Source organism: Lottia gigantea (genome assembly GCF_000327385.1).
Source record: "Lottia gigantea unplaced genomic scaffold LOTGIsca_56, whole genome shotgun sequence".
NCBI classification, from domain to species: domain Eukaryota; kingdom Metazoa; phylum Mollusca; class Gastropoda; family Lottiidae; genus Lottia; species Lottia gigantea.
The window spans coordinates 28,852-51,884 of record NW_008709919.1 but is presented as its reverse complement, the minus strand read 5'-3'; the positions used below and the strand labels follow the sequence as shown (position 1 = coordinate 51,884).

Here is a 23,033-nt window from a genome sequence, read left to right as displayed (position 1 = left end):
ACTATGTTTTAGAGCTACCTGTCTTTGAAATGGCACCAAAATTGAAAGTAGTGGTCGACAAACTGATATCATTAGAGTGTAGTTTTGAGAAGTTAACTGAGGTAGAAAATGAAAAATACACTGTGAAATTTTATTCTGGGGAAACTGTCATTGAAACAGTTACAGTAACAGACGGAAACTCAACCACTATTGATGAAAGCAAACTTGGAAAATTGACATTTGGTGGCTCCGTAAGTATTTTGGTTTTTTTTTAAATGTTGAGTTATTTTCACTTTTATTTCAATTGGATCAACTCTGCTTGAAATATAGATCTAGATGATTTCTTAAGTTTTCTCCCCAGTTTACTTCACTTATCATCCATGATCTGATTAATTTTTTATGCAACTTATGTTCTATGCCATTGAAATATGGCGCCAATCAAGTGGTTTGTACAATAAAACCTTTTGCTACTTCATGAGAAAAATTCTTAATTGCTTATTATTGACTTTGGGCAGACAAATCACAGAAAGAAAATTAGAATTGAAGTGCTTGTTTTGCTGGATACTATAGATTTTGTTACCTAATGTAACAACATAAATTTGTCATAAAAGGGACTTATCTAATTGATATGTAGAGAAGTGATAATTTGTTCTCTTCAATACATATTGAATGTAATTTTCATTATTTCAGCTTAAATGTGGTGTATCAGCATGTTTTACCAATGATTGTTTTGAAACTAGTGGTCCAGAAAGAATGAGTGAAGTTATCCAAACATCCATTCAGGTAAGATATTGATTCTAGTGCTGGATATCCTCAATCATGCCACGATACGATACTTCAAAGTTTCTTTATATATTAATTAATTAATTGAATTAATTGAGTTGATAAAAGTGTAAGCGTCCACTGTTTCAGTGAAAAAAATTATTATATCTAATAACAACTGTTATAACAACAAAAATCCGCACTTTTTTGATGGAATAAATGGAATCGCCAAGTATCTATACACGACGTCACAATACGATACATCGTCGCATTTTATATCGCAATACATCAATTCACCTATATATCGTGCCAGCACTAATTGATTCTCATCAAAGTCTTAGGTTTGAATTTTCAAAATAGCGCTTTGAAGCTTGTGATGTTAAAGAATCATATAATCATTTAAAATGCAATATTTGTTATTTCTTTAAATAATAGCTAGTGGGGAGTCATGCTTTCTTGTTTGAAACTGAAAATGTTGTTTTGTATTTTGTGACATGATAACATAGCAATGCCTCTGAGAGCTGAAACTCTCCTTCTTTTTACGTATACACAGAAATGACCCCTATGCCACTTCTTTGGTCCCGTACTCAGCCCTCCTGCATAATAGTTGATAAAAATGGGATTGCATCAATCTGAAATATAAGCATAGAGTTGAAGTTTTTGAACTTTCTTCTTCAGGTCTTGACAAAAGAAATCACAGTATACGAAGGTGGAGTTGAAGAATACATAATGGTATCAACATTATTCCCTCCAAGACTATTCTGTGCTGCCAATGAGGATTGTCGCTTCAGAATCAAACCATCATTCCTGAGTGTCAAAAAGGAAATAAAGTGTGCTGACAGACGTGAAATACCCCAGGCTCTGATTGGATGGATGGGTGGTAAAGAGGAAACAGCATTCTGTGGAGCTGATATCACTCAGACTAATTGGGAAACTGTTCTCAAGATTCCAGTAAAGGCCTCCATTGATTCCTTGAAAGACAAAGATCAGACTCGTAAAATCCAAATTTCAGTTCAACTGATTAGGAACACTGTGGTTGAAAGTTTGAATTTCCAGCATATTATTGTTGTAAGTATTCTCTTCACCTTTATCTCTTTCCTTTTTTTACTTTGACAAATATTGGTTGACATTGACAAATTTTGGTTGACATTGACAAATTTTGGTTGACATTGACAAATTTTGGTTGACATTGACAAATTTTTGTTGGCATTGACAAATATAGTTTTGCATTGACAAATTTTGGTTGACATTGACGAATTTTGGTTTGAATTCATAAATTTTGGTTGACATTGACAAATATAGTTTGGCATTGACAAAAATTTATCTTTTATCAAAATGTTGTTTTTACATAGACAAAATATTTGTGTATTTTGAAAAAAATACGGTTTCACATTGACAAATTATTATTTTCCATTGACAAACTGCTGTTTTACATTGACAGATATTGCCATGTTGCGAAATATTGCCAGACATTTACAGACATTTACAAATACTATTATTATAACGGAAAATAAAATAACATTTTTTTTTTTTTGACATATACTTGATGTCCGACAGAGGCTAAATGCAGTTGGACATTTTTGGCAGGACAGTCGGTCGTGTCCAGCATATATGGGCACATCATGATCCCTGATATAAATAGTCTACAATTCCATTTTTGACTATTTGTTGCTTCTTTTATGTTAAAACTATTGCCATGTTTGTATTACAGGTAACTATAATAGATCAAGATAGAATCAGATTATGTAGTAGTACAGGTGATCCTCATATGAAAACATTTGATGGAAGGTTGGTATAACTATTAATTATCTATATTTTCATGCAGACCGCAGCAGCATGAGCTATTATTATTTTTTCCATTCATTTATTATATTGTACCCATGGAGTGAATGTTAGACAGGACCATTTCCTTGTGTATTGGGCCTAATTCTGACCCATGTAAAATTAAGAGTTTATTATTATTATTATTATTTGAATGGGATTTGAAGATCCTTTGTCAGTTCAAAGTTGAAAGTGCTAATGTAGCCAAGATTTCCTAATAATTTTGCCACCTTCAACAGATTTTAAGATGCAGAAAAAGAATCTATTTCAATTGTATCGGCCTCTTTCTTTTGTAGAAAGTATAACAATTTCTTGGAAGGTGAATTCCTGATGTATAAACACAAAACTCTACCATACGAAGTACAGGGCTTCTATAGAAGTTGTTTGAATAAAGCAGCATGTACTTGTGCTGTTGCTGTTAGATCTGGTGATGATGTGGTAGTCATTGATAGATGTGGTTCTATGCGTGGTAAACCAAACCGCCGTACACCACTTACAATCAATTTATATTTGAATGGTGAATTGACTCCTGGTACCAGGATCTTAAGATACAGAAATGGAAAAGAATTCAGGGTTAGTTTTTTGATATGATTGATCTTAAATTACGTAACAATGGCCATGTATTCTCAAAACTATCTTAGGAAGCCGCGGTGGCTCAGTGAGTTAGATGCTTGCTCGCTAACCTGAAGGTCCAGGGTTCAATCCCTGCATAGGTCGAGATAATTTTTCGGTTTCCCCCTGTCAGTGATACAGGTGAGAGGGGCTGACATGGAAAAAGTGTCTAGACGTTCGGATGGGACAATAAACTGAGGCCCTGTGTGCTACAGGCTGTGCACGTTAAAGATCCATCGACAGTTGGAAATCGAAAAAAGCAGGCTTATGCCGCTGTCCTGGCAAAATTTCCCTCATTGCACCCTGCATGGCGTTGCCCGTCTTCATTAGCCCACATGGTGCAGAAAAGTAGGACGTAAAACTCCATTCATTTCATTTCATTTCAAAACTATCTTAGCGTTAGGATATCTTAGAAACCAAGTTAGAAGTTAAGACCAAGAACATCTTAATGCTAAGAATATACAGCCAGGTTCAATTTGTCTATAAGGCATCACAAATGCAAATTACTATAAAGAAGAAGACATTACTTAGCATTTTTAACATAGGTGATATTACCAACTGGTGCTATGGTCAAAGTCAGGAAGTCAAAGGCTGTTGGAGGAAGATATCTGGATGCCTGGATTAAACCAGCTACAGTAGACAGAGACAATGCTATAGGTTTATGTGGTAATTTTGATGGTGATAATACTAATGATTTGATCATACGACAAACTGGTGTCTTGTTCACAAAGAGAACCAAACAACCCACAGAATTCTCAAAGAGTTGGAGGTATGCTTTTGATATTAGTTCAATGAAGATGGGGAACATTGCCAAGTCATTTTTTTATATTTCCCAGGTTTTATGATAAAATAAGCTATAAAAATAAGAGAAAGATGCATTAAGACTTCTATGAATTAACTGTTTTTGCTTTAATAACTGGACACAATTATATGGATAACAATTACTTTAATGAATAACATGCAACGTTACAATGATGATGCTTTCCTCTATCATTGTTTGATAAAGACGAAAGCATTATCGTCGAAACGTCAAAAGTTATTTATTAAAGTAAAGTGTCCAGTTATTCATACCCCAGTTACTAAATGCCAATCAAGGAAGTATTTTTGTTTTGTTTTTAGAGTCACAAAAGAAGAATCACTTTATACTGGATCATGTGTACTAGAGGAGAAAAAGGTTGAAAAGGAACCAATATTCTGTAGCTGTCAAGGTGAAACAGAAGTCTGTGGACTCTTAACCAAAGACACTTCCTGTTCCTCAGTGAGCACAAAACAAAGAGGCAGGCGTGGAAGGAGAGGAGAAGACATCACTGAGAAACTAATGACATCTCTTGATACCCAGAATCCACCTAAAAAATGTCTGACTCAACAGATTTTAGTTTTCTTTGAGTTTGACATCAACTATGTTTTCCCAGTAAGTAAGATTAGTTGTAGTTTTGTTGTACAATTTTTTTTTTGATTCCGACTGTTTTAACTTCAAGGTCATAATTTCCTCATTATCAAGTTGGATGCCTTACAAACTTTGTCTTCATGATTCTGATCAATATATCCCCTAAAGGTGAATTCATCTGAGTAAAGCAGATAGTTTCATTCAATTCTGATATAAGTTATTAAAACATTATTGAACTTGAAGAATCACATATAACATTACAGGAAGTGTCATGGCCGACTGCAAGTGGTAGAACAGAAGTACAAGCAGCAGCAGAATGTAAACGAGTTATTGAAGAATCAGTATCAGGAGCAGCCTGTAAAAAAGTAGCTGGTGTTGCAGTAACTGAGAGTTTGGCTACTTGTATTGAAGATATAAAGGTATACTTCCTCAAGCCAAACATATCTTTTTTTTCAATTTCACTCAAACTTGAATTCTTCTGTTCATGCAGGCAGCCTACATTTCATTTCACCTTGACATTCGTTTTGAATCAATCCATACTGAAAAATGACAATATTAAATCTTTTTGGGCTCCTAAATATGAAATATCAGGTACTATTTCTAGAATTATTTTGCCTGGATAGAGGGGAGGCCTATCCCTAATTATAGATTTGTTAATTTTTACTGTGTTATGTAGGCCTATGATCAATTTAATTAATAAATTTACAAGATTTATTTTTTTAAAAAAAATCAATTTGGAGTTTAAAATTTAAGTGTCTTGAAAAAATCTCTTAACTTTTCACCCAATCTCCAGATTTTTCAAGGCAAATCTCAATATTTTTTTTTCCAGACCTGTACACAAGTATGTGCAGGCCTACAATTAAGATGTTTTCTTTATTTTGAATGGTCTTCATACAAGAATTTTTGATATTCTTACTGCCTTTTTTTCAGATTACTGATCTTGTAGAATGGGCTGAATCAGCCTTCAATAACTTTATTGAAGAGTGTACCAATACCATTGAGAACAATGTTGAACTGTGGGAAACAAAGAATATCAATGGTACAGAAGAAATCATACCACCACCAGATATTGTGGATAAAATATGTGATGGTGATTGTAGTGGACATGGTACCTGTGTAGAGGGTAAGGAACTTTGTGATTATCCATTCAAGTCTGAATGAACCTTAAAATGTCTGTTTGTAAAATGTCAAATATCTTTGCCACAATACCAGAATGCACATCCAAAGATTATCAAGTGGGATTAAAGATCCATTGAGCCTACCTTTAAAGATGGGTTTCCTTATCTTTTTAGTGTCAAATTAAGCACATTATTTGATTAATTGGTGTTTCTAATGAATTATCATGTATTCTCAATCATATCGTTATGTTCTTATTGCATCTAATTAAGAGTTTTAACCAATGATAAATGTCCATGTATGTAGAGTCTGGATAAACAAAAAAAGACTTTTTGATCTTTCTTGATCGGTCACTCATTGAAATTCTGCTCGTAATTCTCTTCTAATTTAGCTGATTATGAATAAATTATGGACATGTAAAACAAACTGTTATTTTTTCAAGTCATTTTTATAAATGAAAATGGGAACCCATCTTTAAGATATTTTAATGCTTGCTTCTTTTGGTGTGAAATGATTTTAAGGGATACTATTAGGGAGCCTTTCAGTCTGGTAGTATCAACTGAAGCTGCTGATGCGTTACCTACATCTTTGTGTTTATTTTCATTAGGTGAATGTGAATGTGAAGAGAATTATACTGGAGATGATTGCTCACTCAATAAACAAGAACCACCAGTACTTTATGAAGTCTTGAAACCAATCTGTGACACCAGACTTTCTAATTGCAAACAGATCGCTGTCTTTGGTGCTTCTTTCATCCAGTCTGAAAATTTAGTTTGTAAACTGGAAAAAATGCAGGTAAGTTTTGACTGAGAGCTGGATTCATAATTCATCACACCTGAAACACCAATGAAATTGGTTTGATTGAAAAAGTCTCTTCTTATGTAATATCCATATCATTTTTGGCCTGATTCAATAAGTTGGAAAAGAAATCTGTGCATTATGCAATGAACTAAAAAAAACACTTATTAAATAATGTGCATGCAAGATTTATTGCTTTACATTTAATGCAGAATTTTACATACCATATCACCAGAAGTGAATGGTTCTTGGGCCCGGCTTTTGTGTCCAATGCTAAGTGATTAAGGCAATTTTGGAACCTTTTAAAGCCCAAAGAATGCATTTCTGAGGATTCTGAAGCCTTAAAATCCCATCAAAATGAAGACCTGATGATTAAACTACAAATTTATCAATAACTGCTGAATTGAAGAATGTTTTGAAAGAGATCAGTTGCCTGGGCTTAATTCTCACTTGCCTGGGCCAAGCCACCATGTGCCCCACCCCTGACCATGGATATGATGTTGTACCCAGGGACTTGATCTAGATTCTAAGCTACTCCACAATAAACAGATTACACTTATATATTATTCATGATTCCAGAGAACAGACGTCACTTTCACAGCAACTGGTGATACTTTAACTGTCAATGCTACCTTTATTAGTGATGAACAAGTCAGATGTGAAGTAGATACAGCTAATACGTATCGTGTTGCTGTTAGTAATGATGGTGGAAAACTAGACAGTACTACTAAGGCATTGTTTGTATCATACGATTCCGCCTGCTACTCTTGTACCAAAGATGGTTGCACCTTAAAGGTAAGTCGTCTGCATGGATCATATGCACTACTTTTATGGGATATCATCTACTCTAATAGTAAGTAAATTAGACAATAGTGCAATACACCAGAGTTTAATTTAGATTTGAAATTTGATTAGCAATTTATGTCGAAATTTAATTTTGGCTAATCAAGTTAAATTTTGATTCGCATTTCTTTAGAATTTGGAAGTAATTTAAAATATTCCAGTAGGAAACATTCAAATATACAATTAGATTTTTTTTTGCAGATCAACATGATAAATTTTAATTTTGGCTTATCAAAGGAAATATTGGATTGCAAAAGGGGTCATCGCAAACTGCAATGCAATGCTGCTTAAATTGGACCCTGCTATACTCATATGCAATTTTCCCTGAAACCTATTGAACACATAAGTCGTTTTTTTGGTAACAAAGTTACATTATACATGCTGTTAGTATTTATGGAAAAAAAATACGAGGTCTGTGCATTTGTGAAATGAAATGTAATGTGTAAATCAAATATTTCCCTCAATTGCACACTTGAGTGATTGGAATCAAGTCTTTATATAATTTGTTTGTAGTCGGATGTCTGTGATATTAACAATGAATGTTATGGTGAAGGATTTGTTAATCTGGAAAATTACGTACAGAAATGTTCACCTGGAAAGACAACATGGACTGATATAACCAGTAAGTATGACTTCAGTCTGTGAAATCTCCCAAAATCAAAGATGGTGGCTCAGTGAGTTGGATATTTATTTTCCTGCCAATGTGTCTATGGTTCAGTTTCAGCATTATGCACTCTATAGTCTACAGTCTTTCAATTTGTTAGCAAAATTATTTCAAATTAGTTTCTTACATTTCAATGTCAAATGAATTTAAAAAGATACAGAGAATTGTCATTTATTTAATTCATATTGTTTTTTTTCCAGAGGAAGAAATCAAGGTCTTCAAATTCTTTTTCCTTCGTATTGAACAGAACAAATTAGTTACATTATCTGGTAATTTTGACTTGTTTAATAACCCCTCGTTCACAGATGGTATGAAAGGCAACAAAGCAATTCAGTTGAACAGTGAACAAAAACAATACATGACAATATCAGATAACGTGGCCTGTATTCTCAATCCCATGAATTGTAAATTAGGGCTGACTATTTCATTTAATATTCGTGTTCGCAAATTCGAGGAGAATGTTGTCTTGCTTACCAGTGGAGCTGATAAGGAAGATGGTTATGGGTTAGCTTTGATCAGAAAAACAAACAGCTTCCTGCTAGTAATCAGCACTGACACTCAAGAATGGTCAATCCTCACTCAAGATATACAACTCAATGTTTTTGTCTCTGTCAAAATTTCATGGAGCGTTCAAATTGGTTTAAAATTGTATTTGGATGGTGAAGAAAAGGCCACTGCAAAGACATTCATTCCAAGAAATGTGACTGCAACAGAGACTGACAGGTTCATTGTTGGAAAAGCTGCCGAGAAAGAAGCCTTTGCTGATATGGACATCGAACACGTTCAAGTCATTGATGCTGTGCAGGAAACTGCTGATGCCTTAAATGTAGATGTTGAAGGTTTGTTCTCTTCATATAATTAAACAACTATTTTAAGTGGAACAGTCAACATTTTCAAAGAGTTGCTTTGTGTTTTGAATATATATAAATAGTCTTCAAAAGAACTTAAATTGCACGAAAATTGCATAATCCCTTCACATTCCATTTTTCTATAATATATGTCTTTTCCATATATGGTGGAGTCGCAAGAAAAGATGAATCTTTTTAACTTTCAATCAGGGATGATTCTCGATCAATCCTAAAATTTAAACTGCTCAGTTAAATGAATTAAATCAAACACTCCCTTCCTAGAAAACTAATAGAAAATTGATAGTTTTATATTAAAAAGTACCCAGTAAAATCATTAATATTTAAGTTTGAAAAATTATGAAAATTCCTTTTCACATTTTAGAGACAACGGAAGCCCCTCAAACAACAGAGACATCGACTAATAGTACAACAGATACCACAGATGGAAGAACCGAAAGTACTACTGATGGAGTAAGTGAAAGTACTACTGAAAGTGCAACTGAAAGCACTACAGATGGAATAACTGAAAGTACTACTGATGGAGTAACCGAAAGTACGTCTGAAAGCACAACAGATGGAGTAACCGAAAGTACAACTGAAAGCACAACAGATGGAGTAACCGAAAGTACCACTGAAAGTGCAACTGAAATTACGACTGATGGAACAACAGAAAGTACTACTGATGGAGCAACTGAAAGTACTACTGATGGAGCAACAGAAAGTACTACTGATGGAGCAACTGAAAGTACTACTGATACAGCAACAGAAAGTACTACAGATACAGCAACAGAAAGTACTACAGATACAGCAACAGAAAGTACTACAGATACAGCAACAGAAAGTACTACAGATACAGCAACAGAAAGTACTACAGATACAGCAACAGAAAGTACTACAGATACAGCAACAGAAAGTACTACAGATACAGCAACAGAAAGCACCACGGATTCAACAACTTCTACTAAATGCATAGGTAAATGAATATACATGTATTTAACCAAATTACTTTTCTTACCAGGTAATCATCTGACTTGTTCTTGCTACTGAAAGAAATATATTTTTCATTGATTGTTTAGTGTGGTTGTATATCATGATTTTTACCATTGTGGTAGTGACGGGTGTCACATGCAAAGCAGACGTATATTGTCGTCACGCATGTCCGTCCGTCTATCGGTTCGTTCGTCCGTCCGTCCGAATTTTCGATCAACAGAATTGGCGATAGAGGTGACAGTTTATGTCAGAATTTTATTAAATAATGTGTCTTTGTTTAAATCAACAGTATCTTGCACAAATTAGATTTTTGGTAGGAATTGACACAAGTAGGTGACTGCCCTCGATATACTGAAAATGTATCAGGAAAGTGGGCGTATCTTGCTAGGCAACTACTTGTTTATTATTAAATTACAGCCTAGTTATATAGATGATGATTTATCTGAATTAGAGCAAACATTTTTTTCTCATTTCTGGCATCTTATTGAGTTCTTTGGAAAAATTTATATTAGGAAAACATGAATATGGGACTGCTTTTCTTCCAGACTCTGCTGATAGCTACCCCAAGATGCCTGGAGCTCCAGATTTAACCTTTGAACAAGTTGATGATAAGCTGTCTTTCACCTGTACACCACAGAAGGTCACTAGTGAAGATGGTGTGGTTTACACTGTTACATGGGTGGTGAATGCTATAGATGTTGGTACTGGTGACATCGCTACAGAGGAATCTCACATTCTCAGTTACCAGGATATCACCAACTCTGAAGCTGTTTTAGATAGTGGAGTAAGTTGAAATTAGTTAAATCTTCTATCTTCTTGGTTCTTCAAGACAACCTGATACCACTTTTCAATATGAATTACTTACTCCCTTATGTTTGATATACTTGCTCATGTGATAATTTCATTAGCAGCTACAAATATTTTGCCAGTATGTTGTTTGGATTTCGGTTTTCGTTTTGCGGTTCTGATTGTTAGTACTTGGTTTGTTTATTCCATGAGGTTTTTGGAATATATTAAATATTTTTATTCCATTATGATTTATTTAGATTGTTTAAAGGAATAGTTACTGTAATATATTTACTTCTTAATAGATAAGGTCTACATTTTTTTTGAACTTTCAGATAACATCAAGTGCATAATTTTAGTATTTCCATAAATGCAAGAAATACTCATTATTACTATACTAATTATTCTGATAGCTTAAGATGGGGAAACATTTTTCTCAATCTTTTTGTTCAAGCTCAAGACAAACTTTAATCGTTGTTTGGATATTTTAGATATCATGTAAAGTAACTGCTAGAAATCCTAGAAGATGTGTTGTGGAGACCAGTCCAGCCATATCCAGTATACCTCTCCCAGCATTCACTAGACAGGTTTGACTATTTACATTAATTTGTTTTTCAATAGATGCCTAATATCAAATTGTCATAGTTTGTACTGACTTAAATGAACGAATCCAAACTGTGTTGCTTATCTTAGGTATACAACTCAAGTAGATAGCAACGCGTGAGATACTTTTTAGCCAATAGATGGGCAATATTAGGGATATTGACCAATGTAATGATAGTTCAGCGAAGACCACTTTTTATTAAAGGTGATCATTTTTTCAACCAGTCGGTGTACAGAATCAGACTTATTAACCAATCGAAAGATAGATCAGAATACTGATATCACTCAATGAAATAAAGTAACATTGTTTACACATCGACAAAAATATACCCCACATTCCATCAACCACGTCAATAGTAAATTAATGTTACCCTGTCACTGATAATTACTTATTTTATTCATAAAATATCAAGATAGTACAATGCCCATAAATATATTTTAAAAAAATCACATCGAAAGTCACAATGGATCTTAACAAAGGGTTGTCATTTTGTACCAAGAAATTTGAAGATTTGGATATCCCACAAATTCACACAAATTCTTTTGGTGCCAGTTATGTGAGAAAATAAATTCAAAATTAAGCAAACGACTAATTTGAATGTAGCCTAAACTTTTATGTGAGCTTGGAGCTTTAGAACTAGAAAAAGGTGGTTTTCATGTACTTTGTAAAAAATTTCTTTAAGCATTATAAACTTTTGGTTATGAATACGGAATGTGAATGTATGTTGACTTCCATTGAAGATGTTTGTTCTTACTGACAATAATGATTATTTCAATAGCATTTATAACCATTCCTTTTGTTTTTCTCACTATTTCATTTTACTTAGAAAACTTATACCATCATATGTATCATATAAGAAACATAGTGTTTAAACATGATGCATTGTAAATGTATATATGTTTTATAAAACTTTCTGTATTTTTATTATATATTTAGTATATAAATTAGTTTGGTGGGGAAACATAGTGGTTACATTTTCATATTTCTTTCCTCATCCATGTTACGTTGTAAATGTATATATGTTTTATGTTACTTTTGTGATTTTATTATACGCCCACATCTCTCTATGTGGACGTATATTGTTGGCACCCCCGTCCGTCGGTCCGTCCGTCAACATTTTCTTGTAAACGCTCTAAAAACTAGATTTTTTGATGGAATCAAATGAAATTCGGTATGTGTATACATATTCATAAAACGAAGATCAAGTTCGAATTTGAGATATTTTCGACAGTTAGAAGCAGAGTTATTGCCCTTGCCCCAAAATCTTGAATATTTACCATCCACATGCCGTGGCGGGCGTATATGGCTATGGTCTACTATCTTTCTTTCTGTAATCTTGTATATAATTTGTTTAGTGGGACCTATTGAAAATTTGACTTCTGTCTAAATGAGTTGTCAAAATAAAGTTATTATTATAATTTTATTATTATTGAATGAATTGAGAGTATTCTGATGAATTTGAGATGAAGCTACAAAAGTGCAATCTTTATTACCAGCATTTCATCCTTTTCAGGTTGTTGATGCAGAGAACATGGAATTAGTCGAAGGAGCAGCCTCAAAATCAGTCAAAGTAACATTGAGTCAGTCCCAACAATATTACTGTTTGCTGAAATTCAAACAAACTTGTGAAATCTCCTTTGAAGCTAAAGCTATACGAGCTGACAAACCAAACAAATGTATCAATGGAAAACTCATTAATGGTATAGCTGTTGATTACACTGGAGAACTAGCTACAGCATCTTGTAAAGCTCCAATGACAGGTCAAGAACATACCATATCATTATCAGCAGTGTCAGATAGGAAGGTCATGAGAACAGATGTGGAATCAACTGTACAGATCATAGAACATGTTTCTTATGGAGAACAAACCAAATCAGAAACTCTTGGAGAGTTTAAGGTATGGGAAATACTAAATACCAAAAAAAAAAAAAATTCAAATTGGATGGCAATATTTGCACAGTTGCATTCATCTTTAAATTTAAAGATGGGTTCCCTTATTTTCATTTATGAAAATGAAAATGCTAAGACTTATATGAATAGAATGACTTGGAAAATACCAGTTTGTCTTACATGTCAATAATTAGTTAAATTGTTAGAGAATTACCAGTAGAATTAAAGTGAGTGGCCAATCAAGAAAGGTGAAAAAGTCTTTTTTGTTTATCCAGACTGTACATACATAGACATTTATGATTGGTTAAAACTCCTCAAAAGATTAAAAATACATGATAATTCATTAGAAACACCAATTAATCAAATAGTTTGCATAATTTGACTCAAACAAAATAAGGAAACCCATCTTTAAGAAATTGAAACATATATCCTATTTTGATATTTTAATTAAAAAAAATTGATGATTCATATTTAAATGGAGTTAATGATTTATTACCTGTTGTGCATAAGATAAGATTTTTTTTAACTGTTTCCAATTTTGCCTCAAATACCAATAAATAAACCATATATTGGAGTTCAGGGAAACTGTTTTTCATCATTTGCAGGTCAAAGTTAAGAGTGTAGATGTCCGAGGAGCCTATTGTAAAACTGTAGGAGATCCTCACATCAGAACTTTTGATGGGCAAACATTTGATAATTTGAGAACTGGTGAATTTACCATTTATAAAAATACTGAAATGGAAGTTGAGGTAAGCATCCACCAAAGTGTTAGTGGTTATTTGAATTGAAATTTTGGTTCATTGGGCTTTAAAGGCAAACTACCTCTTAGAATGGACATAATATTTAAAGTCTCAAACTTGGTTAACAATTGTATATATTCATTTGTTGGACTTACCAGGTGCCATGACAAAAGAATAGAATCTCTATACATGCATAAGACTATATTTGAATTAAACAAAGAAATTATTAGCTTACAAGTGGTTTCAAAATTACTTAGTTTTATGGATTTATTGAATTATAGACGAATTCTGTCGTATAGTTAAGGTAAGTTCACTGATGAACAAAGACCCATTTTGGCCAAGTTTTGAACTTTTGTAGCATCTGAGAAATTCAAGTTTGAATTGAAATTGAAGCTCTCCAGGAAAAGTTTCTGGCTTATCTTTATATGCTCCCAGTGTCATTGATCTTTTATGGACAGATACAGCAAGTTTGTATTGTTTTTCAAGGTACGAGGTTTGTTTACGGAGACTGGTAGTGGCAGTAGTAGTTGTGGATTTTTAGTCAGATCGGGAGATGATATCATTAAACTTAGTAAATGTGAACTTGAAGAGAATTCGGAAGCCTTCCCTCTGATACCAGAATTGCTACTGAAGGATGAATTGACACCAAATACCAAAATTTTCCAAGAAAATGGTGGCAATAAATACAAGGTAATAACTACTTGCAGAATAAATATCCATACAAGCAAGACAATTAATTAAAAATCTTGTCCAAAGAATGGTAAAATCGGGAGTAAGAATTGTTTAGTAGTGGAGAGAGAACTACCATCAGGTGTTTGGAAAATAGTAAGCATAGTTAGCTTCGGGCACAGCACCCACCATTACTATAATGGTCCAAATCATGAGATACAACCAGATCAGTTCATATCTGACCAAACAAATCAGCCAAAATCCAAAAAGCAGATTTATTATATTTATCAAGAAGTAACCCTGTTTCAGCAATTTCAAACTTAATACTTGACGTCTATTTAGAAAATCTCCATCAATGATACACTTTTAAAATAGGCAAATTAAGCAGTATGATGAACAGCATTCATGTACCTTGTATTTTTTTTTTGTCAAATGTATGGGCATAAAGTGATCAAACTCAGTTTTGGTCTTCAATGAAGGATATGCTTACTCCTTTTTTGCCTACATCATACTTACATATGTGTTTTGTCAAATTATAAATTGTGCATGTCTTAAGGTGTATTTTGCCTGTTTCCAGATTCTGTTGCCCTCAGGAACTCAAATTGTAGTACGAAATGATGTTAAAAGAGCAACAAATGTTTGGATTGTTCCATCTGGAGAAGATTTTGGCAAGACAACTGGTAAGACTTTCAACAAAATCTGAGGCATTTGTCTGAAAATTACACATTTATGTGTATAAGGGCCTATTTGATTTTTATATGCACAACACATATCAGGAGATAATGAGATGAGCTCTTGGCAAATATTTTCATCTATTTGTTTTTTTTTTAAGGTACATGTACCATGGTTTGAAATTTTTGTCTATGTGGCACAAAAAGTTGTTACCAAGGCCATTTAAGACTATAGCTTCAAAAGGTTTTGTTTGGGATACAATTAGGTCCAAGCTTTTTCAAAGCTGAAAGTTTTGAAGTTTTATATCATAAACATTATGTTATTTTAGGTTTATGTGGTAATTATAATGATGATGATACTGATGATGTTAGGAGCAAAGATGGTACTGATTATACTGTTGATGATGCTACTGTTGATGATGCTTTCCTCTTATCATGGAGGTAAGTTTCAGTTCGTGTTGGTGTAGAATGGCACTAGCTTATCTTTTGAGATGTATTAACCAACTTCAAAGGAAAAGGGTTGCCTTTTCGGGGGTTGAACTGGGTCTTGAATATATATATGTAAATAGTCTTCAGAAGTACTAGAAATGTACGAAAATCACATATAATTCCTCAAACAAGGAATTTCTGGTTGTCTCTTCTATATATGAAACAGTCTCAAGAAATGATGTGGTACCTTTTGAAGTTTCAAACAAGGATATTTCTGAATGCACATGGATTTGAAGGCTAAAATTCTACAGTGACTTGTGATCGTTATTACTGATTAGCTTAGATAAGAAATTTACGTATCTGAGACTTAAGTACGATCGGACAAACAGATGTTGAACCTGTGTCTTTAAGCCTAATTTGGAGGGTCAAACGTGGTCTTAACAATTGCTGGTTTATTTTAGGATTGAAGATAGTGCTAGTCAATATTCAGGATATGTAGGAACATTGAATATGCCGACTCCTATATATTGCACTTGTTATGATGGGGAAGATCCAGTTTGTGGTTATTTTAATAATATTGATGACTGTGGAGTGACCACATCAGGTAAGTGGTGCTTATTTACTTCCTTTGATCAGACCAATATTCAGTAATGATTACAATTTCTAACTTGAGCCTGCTTGGATCAGGAGTCATCTTCCATATCTAGCCAACATGCCAATCTTCCATTTTGATCATTTAGTTCTTAAAAAAGTAAGTGAACTGTTGTTGGTTGTGTTTTGAACTGTTACAGGATGCATACATAATATTTTTGCTTGCCCGACAGGGAGATATACATGTGTCATTATGATTTATTTTAGGTGAGGAAATCACTCAAAGATTATTAGATGATGCAAAAGCACAAGCTGAACAACAAGCAGTTACCAGAAGAAAGAGAGCCACCAACTCATTTCAATATAATCCTGACTTTAATGCAGCAGCTGTAAGTATCAGTCAATTCTTTGGATTCTATTGTACAACAAGGTGGGGCTCGATTGAAGAATTCTGAACAAGTTTCGTCTGTTCCACTTCTGGCCTCAATCAAACGATATGAAAATGGATATGTCACATTAAAAATTTCCTTCTCTGCCATTTGGAATAATCAAATAACCCCCTGAAACCTGCAATTTCTAATGAAAAAGACATAAATTTTTATGCTATTTTTGCTTGGGTCTTCTTTGAAGTGACAATTTTATCTTAGTCAATTTGTTGGTTTAACAAATTCAAAGTGCCTACACAGATGCTTATTCTTTCGTAGAATGATCCAAAAGAATTCAATGCATACAGTCAGGTAAAATATCTGTTAAAATTGAATTTGACAACTGCTAGATTTTATATTAGTACCACTTTCTTTCAGTCTGCTACCTGGCCTACAGCATCTGGTATAACTGAAGCTAAAGCTAGAGAATTATGTACTAGCAGGATTCAGGTTTCTAAAGCCTTTAAAGCCTGTTCTAATTTCTCAGCAACAAACTATGCCACTGAAATCAACAACTGTGTTACAGATGTTAAGGTAGGAATAGATTGTTCACTTCTGTTACTAATTGCAGCCAATGGCTCAGTGAGTTAAACGCCTGCTCACAAGCCTGAAGGTCTAGAGTTCAATTTTGACGTAAGTGAAGATAATCCCTTGTTTTCCATTTGACGGAATGCAGATTCATGGAGACTGACTACGTCCGAGGGAGCAGGGGATCTGTGATTGCCCGAATTTCTAATCTAACCGAAAAACATGCTTTCGGGGCTGCGATGAGGGTCGACTGCCCCCTCTCCCCCCTCTCACCCCTCATTTGGCTCCATCACTGATTAAACCAAGATTAAACCGTGATAGTTCCAAAAAAAAAAACCAGAAACAGCAGGCTAATGCATCTTACTAGACAAAATTCTCCCATTGCACACTGTATGGAGTTGATGAAGAATGATGCCTGATAATGATATAGTTGATAATAAAGATATATTTGGTTTGTATTTGTAGCTAACTGATGATATATCCTGGGCAGATGCTACATTAGCAGACATACAAGAACAGTGTGAAATTGATGTATTGAAAAATCCTGAAAATTGGGTCAATCAGTCTAATGGTATTCCAGCTCTACCAACAACTATAACTACATCACTTTGTCTAAATGATTGCAGTGGAAATGGAACATGTGTTGATGGTAAGTACCTTTCTAGTAGCAATATACATTGTCTTCATGATTGTAGTGGAAGTGGAACATTTGTTTCTGGCCAGTATGTTTCCAGTGGCAACACACTTTGTCCTAAAGGGAATGTAAAGAGGTTCTCTGAAATTTTTGTGGATCAGGGACACTGATAGCATCAATTTGCAACATTTCAATTTTCAATCTGACGTCTTTGTTTCCTGAACTACCACTAAAACTAAGTGTTTGATGATGTCACTAATCCTGAAGGCTGTATGTGATAGAGGCATATTTCACAATTAGTAATGTCATCAAACACTTAGTTTTAGTGGAATTGCAGACATTGGATTGCAAATTGATATTTTACAAATTGATGCTGATACACATACAAATTAAGAAAACCTCTTCACAATCCCTTTAATGGAAGTGGAAATTGTGTTGATGTTAAGTACGTTGCTAGTAGCAACACCCATTTGGTCTTTATTTACAATCAGTCATTCAATCAAGACCAAATGGCTGGAACCATGAACCACGTGAATATTTAGTGGGTTAATCTTAATATATTTTAGGATCATGTGACTGCAATACTGGCTATGCTGGTATAGATTGTTCATCAACTACTACTGTAGCCCCTACAGTCCTACCTGGCTCCAGCAACGCTTTATGTGATCAATCTACAGCTTGTGACCAGATCGTAATCAGAGGAGATAACTTCCACCAGTCTTCTAATTGTCATATGGAAGAGATTGAGGTAAGATTGTGCAAAAATAAAAGCACATTCATCAATGGACATACCTGGTGCTGTAACCCAAAATAAAATTCAGCGATTTTGTATTATATTTTGGGGTATCCACTGATGAAGAATATAACAATCCTTACACCCTGACATTTGAAACTACTTGCAACTTTTCAGTACCATTTTTTCATTGTTGGTACATTCAAAAATGTTAGATAGCATCATGGTAAATTCTTATGCAGTAGGGAGTTGGATTATTGTCTGCTAGGCGATTAGGTGCCCTTGTTTTAAATCCTCCTCATGGTACGAAAAATTCTGATGCCTGTGCCAGTAATTTCGAAAGGCAGCTAGTCGTATGCTTACAGATTGAAACAAATATCAGAAGCTTCAGCTATTGGTAGAGTGTGAGTTTTTGCCTAACATCCTTATTCTAATACCATTTTGTTTTCTTTCTAGATCGACGAATCTGGTATTAAATCAAGAGGGGAAGTGTTTTTGATTGCTGCAAAATATAGAAGTACATATGAAGTATCATGTCCTATGCCTAATGATGTTAAGAGAAGCTATGCCATACGTATCAGCAATAATGCAGGTGATAAGTCATTTGCTGAGGCATTATTCAGTGTCTATGATCCAAAATGTTTAGCTTGTACAGTCAGCTCTAAGGATTCAACTGGAACCTGTCCGAGAAGGGTAAGTCTTTTGCTAATTGACATCATTGTTTTTTTTTAAATCTTAGTTCATGACCAAGTTTGAAAATGAAGATCAAGGACCTATTTTATGATAAATTTGGATGTTCAGTTACAGGCTCTTGTCTATGCACTTCGACAGAGCTGTCATATTTTTATTCTCATCCTCGACACTCGTCTCCCCATTAAATCTCAGTCTTCCCCATTCTTGTACTCCCAGTCTCGAGTGTCGACACTGCCCTCTCCGAGAAAAATCTTCTGATTATTTTTCAGGCCGTGGCTATTCGCACTGCGATGGTACAAAAATGGTCATTAAAAACATATGACCATCCCTACTTAACCCTAACAAAGTCACTTAATATCAATCTTGACAATCAAAATGGCTTCACTCTTTAAAAAAAAAAACCCAAAAACTAGCACGCCTATTGTGTCCTATCTTATCCTTACCGTTGTTAGCAGCAATAGAGAACATGCATCGTTACGGTCTAAATAGCCAGTGCATATTTTTTAATACAAAATTCCACTCCTAAGACATAGGATTTTTTATGTATCATTGTCCAAGATTTCAACAATACACATATCCATTTTGGTATCGAAATTGTAAACCTTTATCAAATCCAATTTCTATGCCTGTTTGCGAAGCCTCTATCATACAATACTTGTAAGTTTTTATGTTCTCATTTTCAGAGTGATGTATGTCATATTGAAAAAAAATGTATTCAACCAAATAGTATTAAAACCGGTGAACCATGCTATATATGTAATCCTCCAATATCTACAACTTCTTGGTCCAGCACAGGAGGTAAGTAAATAAAGTAGGTCATTAGTATATAGCAAAATGAACCATTTTTTTACAAAGAATAATAACTTAGGTTTATAAGGATCCTTTCTACCAGCCAGTCCATGTTCAACAAGGATCCTTTCTACCAGCTGGTCCATGGTCAACGAGGATCCTTTCTACAAGCTGGTCCATGGCTAAACCTCTTGGCATTGATCTTTCACAGATTTTCCATATAACCCATTTACAGCTGGGCCAACTAGAATAATGAGGAAAGGTTACCAGACTTTCGCATGCCGACTTAGATTATAAACACACGACCACCACAAATGATATCAGGAAAAGTTTCCAAAGTTGTAAAACGGTGTGTAAATAATTTTTGGATTGTTTGTTTCAGCATCTGGTTGCCCATCACCACCACCACCAACAAAATCACCAACTACGAGTAAACCAAAGATAGATATGACCGATAATGATACACGTACAGCTATTATTGTATCTGGTACCATAGCTAGTACTATATTGGTAGTTATCATACTAGTGTCTGTAGTCTTTTATAGGTAGGTCTCTCACATTTTCGGTATATTTATCAATTTGCAAGGGCAAGGTTAGAATGTTCACAAATTGTTCATTTGAAAGTGCAATTTCTTAGATGGTTTCCCAATGCTTTGGTATTTTAATATTTGGCATTTTGATTTATCACTATTGCATGTAAAGAAACATACACCTCGAAACCCTTGATATGCAGGGCAAATATTCATGTCATTTTATCTAACCAATAACTTAAGTTGTGAAACCTGCATCCTCTTTCAATTTGCCCCATTAGCCATTTTTTTGCATGAATTGAAGTCGGGGCAAACATCCCAAATTGATATCCCATTTTGTTTCATTGAACCAAATTGGCCAAGAACGTAATCTTTTTCAATCAAATATATGACAGGTATATCAGCCCTGTAAGATCAAATCGTTGATAATAGTCATATGCCTTTAAAGGAATACTACCTCATAGAATAAACATAAGATTGGCCTTGGACAATTATGGTATCTATATATTATATTCTTCTTTGGACCCACTCAGTGCTATAATTGTAGAGCAGAATCCCTCTATAATCCAATAAATCCATAAAACTAAGTAATAATTACATTCTTTTACGGATTATACAGAGATACTGTTGTTAAGTTCACTGATGAATATATACTCTTATTGACAAAGTTAAATTGTATGTGCATTACAAGAGGTAATATATCTTTTTAATGAATACAAATAATATATATAAGATCATGTTTTTTTTTTATTTGTAGGAGACATATGTTAAGAAAAGAAAGAAAAATACCATCCTATTCAGGCTCAGATGATGGCATATACAACAATGGAAGTCGAGTCTATGATGGTTTCCATGGTTTACGGACCGAAAACACCTTAACTCTGCGACCAAGAGAATATCTAGGTGGAACCTTATAACAATGGCAATACATTAATGATAAAAGGGACAAAAAAGCAATGATTTGTAATTCAATCAAATTTGAGACTAAATATCCATTAAAAAAATAAATGAAAACTTCATTCATGGATTCAAAATTCAATTTATCTTAAATCTTTGATAACAATAACTTTTATGTCCCTTTGAAATATTATATATTCATATACAACTTTTTTTGTAAATATATTCATATTTTTATACAGGTATACAATACTAACCGAGAATTTCCACACTATTTGTTACATTTTTGCACTTATTTTTATAACTAAGATTTTATGTTAATTTTTTGGAATGTTCATTTATTTATTTCATAGTGCTATTCTGTATTTCATGTTCTTTTCTGCTGGACAGAATTGGATCGATATTAATTTTTGCAATTGCATTTTAGTCACAATTCTATATTTTGAATGGATACCTGGAGAATGGAGAAGAAATTTTACAAAATCACAGAGTCCAAATTTGAAATAGATAGGAAAAATTTGTTACGTTTTTGTTCATTTTTCTTGTTCACTTTTGTCAACTTTGTTCATTTTACTTTAGATATGTATTTGTTAACTTGTTCAATTATGTTCACTTTGTTCATTTTACTTTAGATATGTTAATTTGTTCGTTTTACTTTAGATATGTATTTAATGACTTTGTTCATTTTCTTTTAGATGTTAACTTTGTTCAGTTTACTTTCACCATGTACGGTATTTGTTAACTTTCTGCATTTTAACTGAAAAATTAAGCAACAATGAAATGTAAAGCTCAACATATTTGATTTCATTAATTATGGATTATATTACATACAATTAGTCAATTAGTAGCAATCAAAAGCAACCAATTCATTCAGGATTCAACATTTCTATATTTTTGAGCATGTTTTAATAATTTATAAACTTTTTCTCATGATTTACTCATTTTTTTGTTAAAATCAACATTCCAATAAATTATATATTCATGTTGCAATTATCTGTTTGTTTAATTTTGTCATAAATAAAGGAGGATACATAGGTATCAAGTAAATATCACTATTTCTGAATTTGTGACCGTCCGCACAGTTCTGCATTTGCCTGAGCACTCTTTCACCATTTTTTGCATGGATAGATCTGCATTTGCATGATTCCTAGATCACCCTTAAAGTATGGGCTGCTGCTCCTATGAATCTAGCTACAAAAAACTCCAACAGAGGGATTTGATGGCCTTTGGGGGAGGTGGCGGAGTAATGTCTTCGTGTTGATGAAATAACAGACGGAATTAAACTGAATATTTTGCGCAATCAATTTACACAACAAGTATCGTCAGCATCATTTTGAAAACCTCGTCGTCATAGCTTGACTTTTTTCAAAATTGTTCAAAAATTAAAACAATGGTCCTTAAAGGGATTGTAAAGAGGTTTTATGTGTCATCAATTTGCCACATTCCAATTTTTAATCAGAGGTCCGTGGTTCTTGCGATTACTATAGGAAAAGCTGTTATTGATATAATTATAAGGACATTGGCAACAGTAACGTCATAAAACGCATAGTTTAAGTGGAATTGCAAGAAAAACAGACGTCTGACTAAAAATTGGAATGGTGCAA

The 23,033-nt window shown here is 33.7% G+C and overlaps 1 protein-coding gene across 1 annotated transcript in view; it reads left to right on the top strand.

Moving 5' to 3' along the window:
* The window catches only part of LOTGIDRAFT_234824 (hypothetical protein), a gene marked incomplete at both ends in the record, with an annotated part of 75,506 nt that extends 54,057 nt beyond the window's left edge, over positions 1-21,449 (top strand). Inside the window, 30 exons of the mRNA XM_009063153.1 lie at positions 13-230; positions 670-762; positions 1,420-1,809; positions 2,453-2,529; positions 2,859-3,135; positions 3,720-3,943; positions 4,294-4,585; positions 4,825-4,980; positions 5,492-5,684; positions 6,285-6,472; positions 7,055-7,270; positions 7,832-7,940; positions 8,183-8,821; positions 9,213-9,803; positions 10,366-10,604; positions 11,098-11,193; positions 12,724-13,107; positions 13,706-13,849; positions 14,327-14,530; positions 15,087-15,189; positions 15,510-15,621; positions 16,071-16,213; positions 16,468-16,589; positions 17,004-17,159; positions 17,619-17,802; positions 18,354-18,535; positions 18,977-19,213; positions 19,897-20,011; positions 20,385-20,547; positions 21,290-21,449. Of these exons, the coding sequence (XP_009061401.1) occupies positions 13-230; positions 670-762; positions 1,420-1,809; positions 2,453-2,529; positions 2,859-3,135; positions 3,720-3,943; positions 4,294-4,585; positions 4,825-4,980; positions 5,492-5,684; positions 6,285-6,472; positions 7,055-7,270; positions 7,832-7,940; positions 8,183-8,821; positions 9,213-9,803; positions 10,366-10,604; positions 11,098-11,193; positions 12,724-13,107; positions 13,706-13,849; positions 14,327-14,530; positions 15,087-15,189; positions 15,510-15,621; positions 16,071-16,213; positions 16,468-16,589; positions 17,004-17,159; positions 17,619-17,802; positions 18,354-18,535; positions 18,977-19,213; positions 19,897-20,011; positions 20,385-20,547; positions 21,290-21,449 (6,407 nt within the window). The remainder of the gene's footprint in view (positions 1-12; positions 231-669; positions 763-1,419; positions 1,810-2,452; positions 2,530-2,858; positions 3,136-3,719; positions 3,944-4,293; positions 4,586-4,824; positions 4,981-5,491; positions 5,685-6,284; positions 6,473-7,054; positions 7,271-7,831; positions 7,941-8,182; positions 8,822-9,212; positions 9,804-10,365; positions 10,605-11,097; positions 11,194-12,723; positions 13,108-13,705; positions 13,850-14,326; positions 14,531-15,086; positions 15,190-15,509; positions 15,622-16,070; positions 16,214-16,467; positions 16,590-17,003; positions 17,160-17,618; positions 17,803-18,353; positions 18,536-18,976; positions 19,214-19,896; positions 20,012-20,384; positions 20,548-21,289) is intronic.
* Positions 21,450-23,033: the final 1,584 nt, after the last annotated feature.